The sequence below is a fragment of the Erpetoichthys calabaricus genome, chromosome 2 (genome assembly GCF_900747795.2).
Source record: "Erpetoichthys calabaricus chromosome 2, fErpCal1.3, whole genome shotgun sequence".
NCBI classification, from domain to species: domain Eukaryota; kingdom Metazoa; phylum Chordata; class Cladistia; order Polypteriformes; family Polypteridae; genus Erpetoichthys; species Erpetoichthys calabaricus.
In genome coordinates, this window is record NC_041395.2 from 164,480,625 (window position 1) to 164,498,105 (window position 17,481).

The following is a 17,481-nucleotide window of genomic DNA, read 5'->3' on the forward strand; positions in this document are numbered from 1 at the left end:
TCATCCAAAGTCTCATTTATACCTCGTGTCTTCTCATTAAACTTGTATCTCGCGAATATGGTATTGCAAACGGCGGCAGGAGAGTTTCTATAAACTCAATTTAAACTTACGGTTTACACCGTGCTTTGAAGATGCATAGTACGCGACACGTGTTTCGCCGTAATTGTGGGCTCATCAGGCGTACACACTCATTGCACTCCCTTACGGGAATTGAACCTTGGACGTCAGCGCTAGAGGCGAAGACCCTAACGTTGTGCCACGCCGTGTGGTTCGTTCATTTGACAGCATGTAAATCGGGGTAATTACATTGCAGGCATTCGTAGTCCGATTCACAATCTGATTGTATGGGTGGTTACCTACCAGGTAATGCTTGTGGTTGGTCAGCAAGTCGGCTAACTTCTGCCACGGTGCCCTCTTTCAGTTGCGAGAAGCAGATCATAGAATGGTTGAAATAGTTTAATATATATAGTAAAATCCCCGCGCTTTGCAGGGGCGAATATGGTATTGCAAACGGCAGCGGGAGCGTTTCTATAAACTTAATTTAAACTTACGGTTTACACCGTGCTTTTTTATACCTCGTGTCTTATGAAGATGCTTGTATGCGTCACTCACTCGCTTCTTATTGTTTCGCTGCCTTGTCAATTGTGTAATGAATGTTTTCTTCAGCACTCTTTGGGGCTCCTCCTTTTCTACGTACTGAGTTCACAGTCAGTTCACATGATTACGTGGGAGGCGTGATGACGCGACACGCAACTCCGTCTCCTACGGCCATCTTGCTGCCTTCCATTACAGTATATGGACAAAAAAAGAGGTTCCAGTTATGACCATTACGCGTAGAATTTCGAAATGAAACCTGCCTAACTTTTGTAAGTAAGCTGTAAGGAGTGAGCCTGCCAAATTTCAGCCTTCTACCTACACGGGAAGTTGGAGAATTAGTGATGAGTGAGTGAGTGAGTGAGTCAGGGCTTTGCCTTTTATTAGTATAGATTTCAAATTCTAAGGCATACTAATGTGACAAAAGATGTAAACTTGACATTGGTGAACAATGGTAAGTATTCAAATGATGAAAAACATTAAAATAATGCATGGAAATAACAGTCTGAATGGGTGGAGTCTCTGACTATTTTGGTGGCTCTCCTAAGGCAGCGTGATCTTGTATAGACCGGAGGAGGTTCTGATGATTTTCTCTGCTGTCCTCACCACTCTTTGTAGGGACTTGTGATCCAAAGCAGTGCAGCTACCATACCAGACTGAGAGGCTACTGGTCAAGATGCTCTCTATAGCACCTCTGTAGAATGTTGTGAGGGGAGGTTTACTCTCCTCATCCATCGCAGAAAGTGTAGATGCTGCTGTGCCTTCTTGACAAGGAAGGTGGTGTTCGTAGTCCATGTCAGGTCATCCATGATGTGCACCCCAGGAACTAGGTACTTCCTCCTGACTGCACAGTGATGCCATGGATTATAAGTGAAGTACGTGCCATGTACTTCCTCCATAAGTCAACAATGATCTCCTTCATTTTGCTGACATTCAGGGACAGGCTGTTGTTATCACACCAGACAATGAGTTCTTTCACTCTGTAGGCCGAGTCAACATTGATGCTGATGAGGCCCACCACCATTGTATCATCTGCGAATCTGATATGATTTGCTCAGCCCAACAATCAAGAGTCATCAAAGTTAACAACAGAGGGTTCAGAACACAGCCGTGGGGGAACCCCATGTTCATGGTGATGGTCTCCATCTGGAGTCTGTCTGTGAAGAAGTCCACTATCCAGTTGTGTAATACGGTGTTGATGCTTAGTGGGTCAAGTTTTCTTACTAAGTGCTGGGGGTAAACTGCATTAAAAGCAGAGCTAAAGTCAATGAAGAGCAGCCTTGCATAACTGTTCTTATTCTCCAGATGGGTCATGGTCAGGTGCTGCCGATATGGCATCATCAGTAGAGCGGTTAGGGTGGTATGCAAACTGAAGTGGGTCAAACATTGCAGGAAGTCTGGATGTCATATGATCCTTGACCAGCCTATCAAAGCACTTCATCACAATGCGAGTGAGTGCTATAGGGGAATAGTCATTGAGCACTGATGTTGGTGACTTCTTTGGCAATGGCAGGATAGTACTGGCCTTGAAGCAAGGGAATATAATGGTTTGACTCAGGGAGGTATTATAAATGTCTGCCAAGATCAGTTGGTCAGCTCATTCTGTGAGTGCACACCCTGGTATGCTGTCAAGACCTGCAGCTTTCCGTGTGTTGACCCTGCGTAGTGTCCTCTGAATATAAGCTGGGTCAAGACAGAGTACTACTTCAGCCAGGCTGGGCGGGGCTTTCATTGTTACCGTTTTGTTTTTTTCTTCAAACCAGCTGAAGTGTTAAGTGTATTAAAGAAATTAATAATGTCATTGTCTGTAGTCTGTGATCGACTGTATGCCTTGCGGCAAGCAACCGGGATCATTTGAATCAGTGAAGTGACCCTGGATTCTGTCCATAAGCATGCTTTGTTGCTCTCATGCTCCAGTTCAGGTTGGCTCTTGCAAATCTAAGGAGCATTTTTGTCCCCATACTTGAAGGCAGCATTTCATGCTCTCAGACGTGCACACACCTCTCTGGTGAGCCAGTGTTTCTAGCTGGCACATATGGTGATATTCTTGATGATGGACACATCTTCCATACACTTAGATATGAATCCCATCACAGTCTCCGCGTACCACCACAAACTGATTTGTTGGTTAACAGTGGCAGCCTTTCTCAACACATTCCAATCTGTGCATTCAGAACAGTCCGGAGGTGCTGGAACTACTCCCTTTGGGCAAATCCTTATCTGCTTAAAACTGCTTTCTTCTAGATAGCAGTCGCCTGCATGCTGATATAAGCATTACAGAGAGATGGTCCAAATTCCCAATGTGAGGGGGGGGCTACCCCAAATGCTTATATGATGTTTGTGTAAACCTGGTCTAATGTGTTTTCGCCCATGGTTGTGAAGTCCACATGTTGGTAATAATGTGGTAAAACTGGCCTCAGGTTGGCTTGGTTAAAGTCTCCAGCAATAATATGCACACAGTCTAGATTAGTATTTTGCATTGCGCTGACTGACTGATACAGTGTGAATAGTGTGTCTTTCGTGTTTGCACTGAGGGGAATGCATACAGCTGTAATGCTAATAGCTGTGAATTCTCTTGGCAAGTAGAATGATAGACAATTTAGCAGTAGGAACTCTATATGCACTGTTAGTGCATCAATTGTTGTTAATGTAAATACACAGACCTCCTCCCCATGACTTACCGCTAAGAGCATGGCTCCTGTCTGCACGGAATGTTGTTAGTCCATCCACATGAATGGCGGTCCCAGGAAAAGTGGAATTTAGCCATGTCGCGGTGAAGATGAGGGCACAATATGATCCTCCCTTGCACTGGGTAGTTAAATCCAGTCTCAAATAGTCCATTTTGTTTTCCAGTGAGTGGATGTTTGACAACAGAATAGATGGAAGTGCAGGTTCATAGTGGTTAGTCTTTAGGCTAGCTCCAATACCCACTCCAGTACCACGTTTGTTTGGTCTCTCACACCACTTGTGTCGCTTCCAGTTGCAGTCAGTGATAATAAAAGAGTCCACTGCTGCACAGACATTTGGGTCTTGCTGGTATAAATTCCCAGGTTTGAGTGTTTTGAGTTTTAAGGATAGTAAGCCATCGATTGTAGACCAATCTCATATTTAACTACTTGGGAGCAGACAGTACATTTAATGAAAATTGCACATCACAATCAAGAAACTGGAGTGGCCGCTGCTATATTGGGTGCCTCCAACCAATTATATGTAGCATATGAGATAAAAGAGTGTAAACAATAGTATAGGAACCTGATAAAGGATTACAGAAGCCTACAACCCTGTCTTTATAATACACTATGTAACAATACCGAACACCAAAAAGACAGTATCACCTAAGAATATTCTAAACAACACGATATTAGCTATACTTTGGTGTGCAGTCCTCATGTTCCATGAAGAAGCAGGATGCTGTAAGCGAACAGGAAATACTTGGTGGTAAGACTACACAATGTTCCACAATTTCTTATTATTATTACATCAGCATTTACTACACACCTGAGTGCTGATTTCCCCTCATGAACCAAGGTACAAAGGAGTCAGACTTCTCCATTATTTATGAAAGATAAATAAAAAAAAAGTAAATATATAAAACACTGCAAACATTTCTTGCATGTTACTTGGGGTAAACACTTGCCAGATACATACTAATAATATAAATAGATTAGGAGAGCAACAATGCATGAATTAGGTATTCTGGTTACTTTGCATAATTAGGCAATAGCAATGCACTCAATGTGGAAGCAATCATCACTATAATTTAAATAATTAACTTACATAACTGTACATGAGAAGTGAAGCAAAGTTACATAAAAGCCATCTGGCGATACCTCTTGTAATCAGTCTGTGTGCCCTCTTCTTAATGACAGCTAATGAACTATGAGGTATGCCATGACACTTGTATCATCTAAACCTCACATTAAAATCTCTACCCCAAATTGATTATTAAAAAAGTGCTCTGTCACCTATATATGGTTCCCAGTAGGAGTAGGCATAGGCATTTATATTGTGATCATCTATATAACACAAACAGGAAATGTAAATTGCCTATGATCAAATAACATGAACTTTCCAAAAAGGAATGAAAAGATATATATTCTAAACTGTTAAAAAAAATTACTGAGAAAATGGTTACTTGCTTTGGAGGGAAAATAAGAACAAAGCAATCATAAAATTTAGCAAGCCCTACAAAAAAATTAAAGGAATATTCCAACCCAAAATTGTATTTCTTTCTTTATTACTTACCCCATGTAGTTTGTAGTAATGGCTGACAAAAAAATGAACAAATTTTCATGGAGAGCTGACAGAATGTTTCTGATAGAACAGGAGTCAATTGTGACCAACACTGGACTCTAGCAAACAATATAAAAACGTCCATGAAAAAAAAATAAATAAATTGCACATTACTCATGTTGCATAACCCACATCTCCTGTCAACCCTGCAGTATGCTCACAATGTGCAAAACACATACATTTTTGTTAAAATATTGTTAAATAAATAGCTCTGAAAAATTAAAGCAGTCCACAAACAGAAAACCCCTTCACATGGGTTTGTGCTTTTGAAATGAAGACCCATCTCTACCCCTCATTCATGGAGCAAGAGTCCTGTTCTATTAGAAACACTATTATATTCGCACTTCACAAACAGATGAGAATATTTTTTTTCTCTGTCTTTACTACAAACTGCATGGGATAAGTAATATATAAAAAAAATATTTTGCCACTGTATATTCCTGTTGCCATTTTATGCACAAGGTGCCCTGCTGTCGGGGCACCATCATATTTCAAAGTTGTTGTTTGTGTATAGTACAAAAAACCCACAACTCAATCAAAAGCAATAATGGCATTTTTATATATCCAAGACTGTCTTCTTTCATACACAGTAAATCATAAATGTCCATGTTGTCTGCTCTCTTACATTAATAGAATATGTGATTTGCACATGTATATACAGAGGTGAGCACCACATTACAGCCGAGTGAATTTTCTTTTATCAAAGATCCCACCTACATCGTGCCACATACAGTGAAAGACTCATTAACCAAGTTTTAACAGACTGCAGAGTTTAAGACCTTTTCAATAATGTATAGTTGTCTGTGATTGGTCCCTTGTTTTACATGTCAGTGCTGTGCATAAAAGACACAAAATATATTGTGTATGTGACAGCTAATTTTTGTACATTGTTACACACATCTCTATAATACTGCAGACAGATTGTTTGGTTGATGTGCAATAAGACTCGAAATTTATACTAGGGAAATGTTTTCTTCAAAACAAAAGAAAGAAAACATACAGTTGAGGAAGTCCTAGAAAAGTTACAGAATAAAGATACAAAATATGAAGGCCATGTGTCACAGCTTTGAGTCTATTGAGAACGACATGTTTGCTGAAGAAATTGATGCTATGCTTGATTTTTAAGTACTGCTTAGTATAGCTGAAGCATTGAGGCATGCACTTTTAAAGTATAACACTGAGGGCTGAATATGTTTCTGAAAAGCACACAAAGTGATGGTTTCACACAAAAATCAACATAAAACATATGTCGTTGCATGCTGTGGCTATTGATGCCGCACAGTCGCCATCTCTGGTGTGGGGGCGTCTTGATGGCCAGCACATTGGGTCTGCTGCCTGGTGGGTGGGCGGTGGTGGCAGTCACAATACAACTCAATCAAGTGTGTTGCTCTTGTCATCACAAGTGGTGATACTCTCAGGCAAATGTTGCCGTAGGTGAATCAACTGCAAGAAGGTGTTCAGCACCGCGATTCGCTAGAGACCGATCTGCTGATGCCAGTACCTCACTTTCATTTTTGATCTTGATCTCCAGATCACTTTCATTAAAATTGGAGCCCGGCAAGTCAGAGTCCTATTCGGCGTAAATACACAAAACGTTGTCCACGGAGTATTTTGCTTTGCGTCTTCACTTTGGTCTTTTGCCAGACGTCGATGCCATCTTAGAGGTGGTTTGCTCTTCGCTACTCACACACATGCAAGAAATCAAGGTCAAATCAACGAAGCTAACTTTCCTTCTAACAAAAAAAGTCAAACTAAAATGTAACAGTGAGTTTGTGGCCGTTCACACCCGATTACTGTCCTCTACCCCTGAATTTCGACAAAAGTTGATGTCCACCCTGAAAGAGTTAAGCGTAATGGGTTCAATTACCATATCTGGATGCTGTCTGCTACATGTTCTCTCTCTGTTAGTTTGCTAAGCAGTGTTCTTCCTTTTTCAACTTTGATCGAATGTCACTGCCCATGCAAACTTTCACAGGACACAAATACATTTGATCCAAGACTGGTATCACGCTGCTGCTCACAGTTTCATGTGGAGACCCTCATCCCCCCAATCAAATATCACTAAATCACACAGCGACACGCTGTGCCATGCTATGCCGCCACTCAGTTTCACAGGGAGGAAATCTCCCCTGCACCCTATCCCCCTAAAATTCAGTTATTGTATCACATCACGCATATCAAGGTGTCAGGAATAAAAACTGTTTTAGCTAGTGTCTTGTTTAAGGTATAATCTCCTTCCCCCAGAAGGCAGAAATGAATTTGACTAGAATCTGTGAGGGGGCGATTATACCATGAACTATTCTCATGTGCTCGCAATGCAGTAAAGGCCACCTGTGACCCAAAAGTACCTTAAAAACACAGGAAAGGCATTATCCCCACCCTCTAACCTCCTTCATAAAAAAACTGCAACTGCAATACTTGTTTTGAGAGATTGTTTAGATCTAAGAGACTAAAAGATTCGTAAAAGGGGGACACCTTGTGCCAATCAGTGTAACTTTGCAATGCTATGGAATATGACATCTAAACTTGGTACAATGATAGACTACAGATTGGGGCACAAAAGAAAATTGATCCCAGGGTTGTGCATCATAAATTGTCTTAGTTATTGATTGTAAAATCCATTTTTTAAAGAAATTCCTAAAGTGGATTTTTGTGTTTTATTTAGTTGATATTGCTATAAACAAAAAGTTTTTTTAAACAGATAAACACTTTCTTTTAAAAACCTGGAGTATTGTACTCACTAATATTCAGCCATATGAAGCTTCTTTATTACATAAGCAGAGTAACAGCCGTTGATTTTGTGGTATGTAATTTAGGCGTAATAATGCTAAAAACCTCTTTGTGCATATTGGGTTAAAATAAAGTTAAAAAAGAAAATTCACAAAGCTGTAGGTTCAAATCCTCTACATAATTGTGTTTGTTATACTGAGGAAGATGCTCTCTGAACTATTTGTGATAGCATTTTTGTGAACCTGTGACTTTCTGACTATGTAATGCTGTTTGGAGATTTGACCTCTTACTTTAATATTATACTTACTGTTAACTGGTGGAAATCACATCCTGTGTGTTCACAAACTGGGGGATGAGTACTCAACAGCCCTCTAGAGATTAACCATTTCAGATTCCTCCCTAAAATAAAACAAGAAAAAAAAAAAAAAAAAAAAAAGTCAAAAGGTGAAAGTCATGCTCTTCTATCTGCTGTACTGATTTCTTATTCATCTTGCCTGCACATCTTCTACTGAAATACCACATGAACTATCACACAGTAGAGATAAGGACTTAAGCAATTGATTTATTGGACATGTAAAAAAACACTAAAGTAAACAAAGGAGGTCAAAGAAGTCCTCTGGTAAAACAGTTTCATTTTATTATTTACACCAGGTTTACTTTACAGACCTTTATTTTAAAAGCAGAGATAATATGGATAACAGTACTACACATTAATTTAAAATTCAAACCTGACAGTGAACACTGTAGGCTGTGGCAGTTTCATTAAAAATCAGCACTCCCATCTCACATCTTTTTATGCCAGCGAGGGGAGCTCAGGGGTACAGAATGTTATTTTTCAACGTCAACCCCACTGAGTCCAGTTCCACATGACAAAGGTGACTGAAACGATACATTTCACTTCTAACTGTTGGTCACAAATGGAACAAACCTTACAGCTGGGAGAGCAAGCTGATGCATCGTATGTTGAACGTTTCCAACACATTTCGAATGGAAAGGGAGACCACATCTGTTCGACAGCTTTTACAAAATGTGTAGTATGCAAAAAGAACGTCAGGTTTGAGACCTGGGCAGTGCGACTATGACGCTGGGTCTGGCGGGAGGGGGTCACTGTATGATGCAGCAGGGTCTGGCGGAAGAGGGTCACTGTAAGATGCAAGTTCTCACCCTTGTGCTTGATGCTTCTTTTCCAGTCCTTGGCATTCTCTCTTCCGCTGGCGCTCTGAAACTCATTTGGCGTGAGCCACATGCCTCCGTACAAGATTGACAGACCACGGCTGCCCTGGCACAGCCGAGAGGGGTACAGCAGCGCCCGCTTCTCTCCGCACTCTACCGGTACACAGGGCTCCCCACAGTTGTACAGCACTTCCATGGCGAAGGTCGCGTCCTCTCCGTTGCCTTCTTCAGGCATACAGGTCAGCCAGGGGCAAGCAAAAGCCGGCGGTAATCCGCCGCGTAGCTCCGTGTAGCCGACGGCAGGCGGCAGGTAACAATGGCCAGGAAAGGTATAAGAGCAGGGAGACGGGGGACTTCCCGAAACCTTTTCGGAAGGCACAGACTCTGCGAAGCATGAACTCTGCATCGTCAGCCATGGGTTCAGGAGGCTAGGAGCCTGCAGGGCGTCAAGGTGCACAGCTGCGTTCCCGGTGAACTCGTCGTGCTCGACCTGCGAATCTCGCATTGCGTTTGCGATACCCTCCTGGGATTCTCCGACGCGAACGAGGCCTGCGATGAGCGACCTAGTGGAAAGCGGATTTTCCCAGAAGGCCCCCTGCTGTGGAAAGCTAGCGGGTGCCTCCTCATCGGACTCCTCCCTCTCAGGTAGAAATGCTTCGTCTTGAGGTAGACTTTGTTGCTTCGTATTATGTCGAAAAACCTGAAATATAAAAACGCATGAACCTACCTTCTCATTTTTTGAAGACGCTGATATGACTATCCAGGGGAGCTCTTTTTCAACTAAGTTTCAATGCGTGATTTCATTCACCCCCAGTGGATTCGGATTACTTCCTTCCTGGGACACTTTTCTGAGCCACTTGACACACAAGCTGCGTTCCCAATTAAGATTCGCTTTCTGCTGTTTTACATGTAATTGTGTGCTATGCGAGATTTCAGTCACGTACCCCGGCGACATACCTGTTACGTTAACTGGCGACTCTTAGTTGTACCAGTGTGAGTGAGTGGACCCACTGATGGACTGGCGCCCAATCTAGTGCTGATTTTTTTTCTTGGTGCTTTACCGGGATAGACTGTCTTGCCCCTTAATTAGAGTGAATGGGTAAAATATATGAATGATTATCTTTTGTATCTGTGTTTTGGTCGGTTATGTTGCTGAACGGTCGCTTATCGATCCACTTTGCTAAGATGTTCGCTGTTAAAAAAAAAAAGCATTATACTGTATATGAACTGAAAAAGTACTAAAGCAGTGATGAAATATCGCTGTTAAAAAAAGCATTATATATGAACAGAAAAAGTACTAAAGCAGCGATGAAGTGTCGTCCCGTCCAGGGATAGTTGTGCCCAGTGCTGTCGGGGTAGATGCAGGATCCCCAACAGAGTCTAACTGATATTACGGGCTGCAGTTAGACTCATATCGCAGGATCTTGTAACCTTGGAGCCAGTTTGCGTCTTAGAAAATGCATGGATGATTACTAAGGTTTTTATTGTAACATAATTTAGAAAAAAAAATATTTAATTTTTAAAATTAAGGGCAAAAGGTCACTGTGACGACACAGAGGTTATAATAAGAGAGCTGGTGGGCAGTATGCTGTTGAAGTGTTACAAGTCTGTGTAATTGTGCTTCACAAGTCAAAATATAACTACTCTGGAAAAGGGAACAAATATTGTTAATCTGTCTGTTGTTCTTTTTGTTATCACAACATCTGCCCAAAAGGGTATCTCAGAGTCTGAAGAAGAGTATTGTGCTATCAAACACCCTGGTGAATGTTTCTAGCATAACTGCCATAATAAAAAAAGCACACCGTATGATTTCAGTAACATAAAGACATCAGCTTACACTATGTTGTATTAATTAGAGTACATTTAAAATCGTTTATATAATAAATATTGGACATGATACCTTATCTACAAAAAGGGACCTGTTACAGTGAATTGCTGATCTTTAAAGCAATTAACATTAGATACAGAACATAAACTGGTGCACCTCCAGGAATGGGCCCATCAAGACCGTATGTTTGTATTTTTCACTGCGTCACCTTAAACTGATAAAGATAGATAGATAGATAGATAGATAGATAGATAGATAGATAGATAGATAGATAGATAGATAGATACTTTATTAATCCCAAGGGGAAATTCACATACTCCAGCAGCAGCATACTGATAAAGAACAATATTAAATTAAAGAGTGATAACAATGCCGATAACAATGCAGGTATACAAACAGACAATAACTTTGTATAATTTTAACGTTTACCCCACTGGGTGGAATTGAAGAGTCGCATAGTGTGGAGGAGGAACGATCTCCTCAGTCTGTCAGTGGAGCAGGACATTGACAGCAGTCTGTCGCTGAAGCTGCTCCTCTGTCTGGAGATGACACTGTTTAGTGGGTTGCAGTGGATTCTCCATTATTGACAGGAGCCTGCTCAGTGCCCGTCGCTCTGCCACGGATGTCAAACTGTCCATGAAGAACAAATGATAAGTAACGAAGAAGTTGTTTTGTAATGATTGTAGTCCGCTTTACTCATTACTGTACAGGCTTGTACTGTTAGTTGATGAATTTTCCAGGCCTATAGTATAATATTGAATAATGAATGTTCCAGTACAATATGGAATAGTAATAAGTATAAGCACCACAAACCTGATATAGGCGTATTGAATGAATGTGTAATTGAATCCATCCATCCATCCATTTTCCAACCCGCTGAATCCGAACACAGGGTCACGGGGGTCTGCTGGAGCCAATCCCAGCCAACACAGGGCACAAGGCAGGAAACAATCCCGGGCAGGGTGCCAACCCACCGCAGCGTAATTGAATCAGAATGCGTAATTAGGCCTCGAGCTGTAGTCGGAATCGCCTTTCAGGCCTCTAGAGCTTTAATCGAAGTCGCCTTTCTCTTTCAATTTTTGCGGCCGTAAATCCGCCGCCTGCCGCGATGTTGGGGTTGGATGTCAGTCTCGTAAGGTTTTTCTGGCAGCGGCGCTGAAGGCGACTGCGCATTTGGCTTTGGACGTGCACAGACGGACGTGAGTGAGTGAGTGAGGAGGCAGGCGAATTATGTATTAAGATATTTCAATATATGTATTAATGAATGTTGTATTCAATTTCTTTGTCATTATGTTTAATAGTTTTTGTCAAGTATTTTTCTGCAGTTCAATTATTTTGTAGTTATCTATTCTTTCTGCAATAATGTCCATTCTCTTTGCAGTCCCTCATGTTCTCTGTATGTGGAACCTAAGGAGGATGGAAGCCCCCAATGCTACAGCTGTGGGATCACCCTCATCACTATTTTAATGTGAGGAAATTCAAACATAATCAGCTTCCCGATTTTTGCTGTTTGGCATTTTTTTGGATTTACTCTTGGTATTTTTGTAAGTTTAACTGTTTGATTTTCTGGTTTCTGCACAGAAAAAAATGGCATGTCAGATTAAAATAAAAATAAAATGTACATTGGTTGCACATAATAAATTTTTTTTTATCAAAAATAATTTCATTATGCTTAATGCAGTAAATCATTATATTCTGAAACAGCATGATATTTTTATATAAAATGAATGAAACTTATTATTCTCTGTTAAATTAATTATGTTATGTTAAATAAACATGGCTCATGTCAGTAAAGCAACCCCACACGGGGAGTGCCCAAGAAGCGAACCCGGGTCTCCTTACTGCGAGGCAGCAGCTCTACCACTGCGCCCCTGTGCCAGCCTTGATAAAACATTAAAAGAGAATACAAGAAAAAATGCAAAATGGAGTAACGTTAGTCTGTGTGATTAAGTATTTTAAATGAATATCTGAATATTTCTCGTTGTGTGTGTGTGTTTTTATTTTTTTAACTTTTATTTCATTAACCTTTAGCTCTTAATCAGCGACAATAACTCAAACGAACAACTTGTTGCTTCTTTGAAAGTCACATGACTTTACCGCCAAGTTATCCAGCCTGTGTTGATGATAAATCCGCTTGGTGCGTATTAATTTCCGGTGAGGACTAAATATAACTATTCTGACTTCTACCTAAATGACTGAAATTAGTATATTGCACATCCCATAAGATTCAATAAATTAAACATGATCGAGTTATGTTCAAAAGTGGAACATAAACAATACTACATTCTTGTAAATGTAACAACCTGCCATTTCCCTTTTTTTCAGTGTGGATTCTCTGATCTCTTTTATGTTTATGATTTAATTGTTGGATTTTAGATTTGTTTACTTATTGTTCCCACTTAGAGATAACATTTTTCTAATGTATTTTCTCTATTTTTTGATTAACTTTTTGTTTTGTTGTTTGGGAATTCTGTCATTTTTTAGATAAACTTTATTATTAGTGTTATAAGAAGGACTGTTTATACATTTTGGCACCAGGGTTTTTTCACAGTTCCCCCTCTCTTTTCGTATTTGTAAGCTTTGCCTTTTATGTGTTCAGAACGCAAGTTTAATTTAGTTTATAGCAATGTTTCAGTGTTTCTAGATCTCATTTGTATCCTGAGATCTACATTTGAATGTGAAGCCTTTTTTGAATTTTGTTTGACCTGTAATTCATAACACATACACGCATCCATTCTCTTTCATTTTGATATGCCTTCCCAATCAACCTGCCATGTGTGTCTTTGGGATGTGGTAGGGAAAACAAAATATGTGTTAATAAATCCATGCAAACACAGTGAGAACAATAAAACAAGCAAGCTCCATGCAGACAAGAGTGGAATTCAAATTAGTCTCCTGGGGTCTCATTTAAAAAAATCTGCATTCCAAGGATTGAGGAATGGCATAAGGTACACGTGTCTATGCAGATAACTGTTTTTGCCTGGCAAATGCAATAACACTCTTGCTGTTAAAATGAATAGTGCAGACCATATAAAAAACTGAGGGTTCATCCAGTTACCTTAACAACAAGCCAGCCACCACATACAGCATCATCACATCTGCCAAAGCTGCTTTGCCTGAAAATAAATGAGTCATGGGTCACCAAGCCATGACAATAGTCAGTCTCATCTTGCCATCACAAATGGCTTGTGCATTAATGGGATGGCACTGCTTATAGTTAACAAGCAGTTTAATTCTTGCTAGATGCCCTTATCATTGCAATTTGAGCACAGTAAAGTGTTCCGATTATGTTAGAAAAACCAGCGACTGTTGTCTAAATTATGGTTTATGTATGTACACCCACACCATACAGAAGCAGAAGGTAGTGCCTCGTTGGTTGGATAATGCCTTCCAGCACAGCAAGCATGCTGGAGTTAAAAGTGAAAAGCAACATTGACCCTCTTAAAAGGAAACTAAAATACAGTTTGTACATCATATTCAATGCTATTGAAGTGTAATATGTAATATTAATTAAAGTGTAATTAATGATATTAATTTTTACATGAGTAAGTCATCCTTTGGCTGGTTTGGCTGCATTTGCCTGCTTGATCAAGGGTGTCATTATTTCCAAGTTTCTCTAAAATGTGCATGGATGGGTCCGAGTTGCCGTAAAATATATGCAGGTTCTCCCAATAAATTTTCTTTTAAAGATCCCAACATTACCGTCAAAAGCTGCATACACACATTTCAAGCCTCTTTTTGTGCGTATGCAAGATTTATAAATCTGATTCCTGGAGCTATGAGGCACAGTACTAACCACTGTGATTAGTGAGGCTTTATTTTACTGTAGACTACAGCAAAACAGTAGTCTGATAGTATATTTTTATATATATATATTTACATATATAAAACATGCATACACACAGACAAACACAGAGGATTCAGAAGCTATTCAGACCACTTTTTCACATTTTGCTATGTTGTAGCGTTGTGCTAACATCATTTAAATTCATTTTTCCCCTACATTGTGCAGTACTTAATAAACCAGGATAACAAAGCGAAAACAGGATTTTAAACATTTTTGCAAATTTATTAATAATAAAAGAAAATAAACCAAAGTATCACATTGACACAAGTATTCAGAGCTTTTGCTCAGTACTTTGTTGGAGCAGCTATGGCAGTAATTGCAGCCTGGCCTTTTTCTGGTTATGATGTGACAAGCTTCATAAACCTGGATTTGGAGATTTTCTGACATTCTTCTCTGCAGACCTTCTCAAGCTCTGTCAGATTGGATGGGTAGCGTAGGTAGACAGTACTTTTTAGGACTCTTCAGAGATGTTCTGTTTGGATCAAGCCAGTGCTCTGGCAGGACAACTCAAGGACATTTTCAGAGCTGTGCCTAAACCATTTCTGTGTTGTCTTTGTTTTGTGCTTGGGGTTATTTTCCTGTTGGAAGGTGAACTTTTAGTAGAGACTGAGGTCCAGAGTGCTCTGGAGTAGGTTTTCGTTAAGTATATCTCAGTACTCTGTGTTCCATTCAGATTTCCCTTAACTACTACTAGTCTTATCAGTCCCTGCTGCTGAAAAACCACTCCTCAACATGATGCTGCTACCACCATGCTTCACTGTTGAAATGGTATTGCACAGGTGATGAGTACTATTTGGTTTTCTCCTAGACATTACACTAATCTTGATTTCATCATACCAGAGAATCTTATTTCTCATAGTCTGAGAGTCCTTTGGAGCCTTTGTGCAAATTAGAAGAAGGCCTCCATGTGACTGAGGAGACTCTTCTATCCGGCCATTCTGTCAAAAGCCAGATCAGTGGAGTGTTGCAGTGATAGCTGTCTTCTGGACACTTCTTCCATTTAGGAATTATAAAAGTAGCTGCGCCTTTAGGAACCTTCAATGCTGCAGGAATATTTTGTAGCTTTCCCCAGATTTATGCCTCAACACAATCCTGCCTCTAAGCTGTGCAGGCAATTTTTTTCACATTGTTATCTGAGAGACCTTCTATAGGTGTGTGCCTTTACTAATCATGTCCCAATTAATTGAATTGACCAAAGATGCAATCTAAAAAAGGTGTAGAAAAATCTCAGTGATGATCAATAGATTAGGATGCACCTAAGCCATATTTCAAGTATCATAATAAAGGGTCTGAATACTTGAGTCAGTGTGATATTTCAGTGTTTTATTTTTAATAAATTTGCAACAATTTCTAAAATCCTGTTTTTGATTTGTCATTCTAGGGTATTAAGTGTTGCTTGATGTGGGAAAAAAATGAATTTAAATGATTTTAGCACAAAGCTGCACCATAGCAAAATGTGTAAAAAGTGTAGAGTACTGAATACTTCCTTAATGCAACTGTATTTCATACAAACATTTGGCAAGTGCTATTTATAAAAAAGTAAAAAGTTGAGCAGATTTTAGAATGTGATTAAAATAATCAGCATTATCTTTCTTGCCAAGGTACATGGTTATAACTTTAAAAAGTTACTGCAGATTGTAATAAATTTCATAACTGAAAATTTGGATTTATTAATATAGTGCTTTTCCCAGAATATGCCATCAGAAGGTCCTTTATAAAGTTAACAATTAAAAGTAGGAAGATAAATGTACAATAGTCCTCGTTTTCTGTCCTACTAGCCATTATCTTAATACAACATTTAATGTTTTTTAGCAGTAGATGTATATATTTTTAACTGTGTGATTATGTACACAGTTCACACCAAAGTTTATGAAATTTTCTTTCTGCAGGTGGAGTATTGTAACTTACATATTGTTGCATACTGGGCTCTGCATTGCATAAATAAACTAGAGACTCAGTTTCTTTTCAAACCAGACTTTATTTCAGGCTCTTGAATAGTATTTAAAAACAACATGGAAACATAAAAGAGGGCTTGGTAAATCTTCTGGGCTGAGTTGGCTTTGCTCCCTTCTTGTTAAATCCAGTAAATTTTATAAATGTCTTCATCAGAGCTGCTTACTGTGCTGGGGATGCATTCTGCCCTCCTCGAGGACCCGAAAGAGTGAAGAATCCCAGCCAGGAAATTACTTCTTTTATTACGAAATCAGGCACTTTTAAAGACTTTGATTACAGTGAGATATGAGATTTGCATGTTGCTGCATCTAATCTAGAATTACCTTAATTTAAGTTTATGAGAAAGTGTTTTTTCTTGTAGCAAATCACCTCATGTCAGCAAAGCTGCTTCTTCTACAATCACAATATTTTTAAAAATCATTCCAAATTTTTATAAAATTCTAATCACAGCTACTTTATTCATCAAGTTGTATACATAAGATACACTTTACATAGTGCAGCTTTTTCAGAAAGATTTGATTTATCCTGCTATCCTTTTACTTTAGTTTTGTTATTTGTGCAAATTGAAATAAAGTCACTGCAGACTATTTAGAAGCAAAAATTAGCTTCCTTATGTTAGCTTTTTACTGAAATACTGGGTGAAAAATACTTCTGTAGTAGTTAGAAAGTAAACTTCCTCTTACAATATATACACTTGTCAACAATACTTTGACAACATATGGAAAGTTATGAATAAAAATTTAATTAGTGGTTCTAATATTAAAATACCATTATTGGAGAGAGTAGGTTGCACCACATGTGTCAAATAGTTTACTACATCCTTTTGAAAATATATAAAAAGGTCTTACAGAGTGATGGAGAAACATGAATTGATCTTTCTACCAGAAAGAAGAAAAGTTAAGGATGGATTTCACCATCTCCTACCTTTTGATAGCACCTATTGTCTGTCCCTCATCAAGAGTACACAACATAAAAAAGAGGTGTACTTTGCACCCTAAATACTGTAATGAAGTCAGTAGGATCATTATTTATTGAATGGCTATCAGTATTCCCTTTTATTATT

At 39.3% G+C, this 17,481-nt stretch overlaps 1 protein-coding gene across 2 annotated transcripts in view; it reads right to left on the bottom strand.

Moving 5' to 3' along the window:
* samd7 (sterile alpha motif domain containing 7) overlaps positions 1-9,681 on the bottom strand; it is a 65,468-nt gene extending 55,787 nt beyond the window's left edge. For both annotated transcript variants that reach the window (XM_028794742.2, XM_028794741.2), the window contains exons 1-2: positions 8,782-9,681; positions 7,925-8,016 (exon numbers count right to left, since the gene is read on the bottom strand). In XM_028794742.2, the coding sequence (XP_028650575.2) occupies positions 7,925-8,016; positions 8,782-9,295 (606 nt within the window). In that variant the 5' untranslated portion in view covers positions 9,296-9,681. The remainder of the gene's footprint in view (positions 1-7,924; positions 8,017-8,781) is intronic.
* Between the last annotated feature and the right edge of the window lie 7,800 nt (positions 9,682-17,481).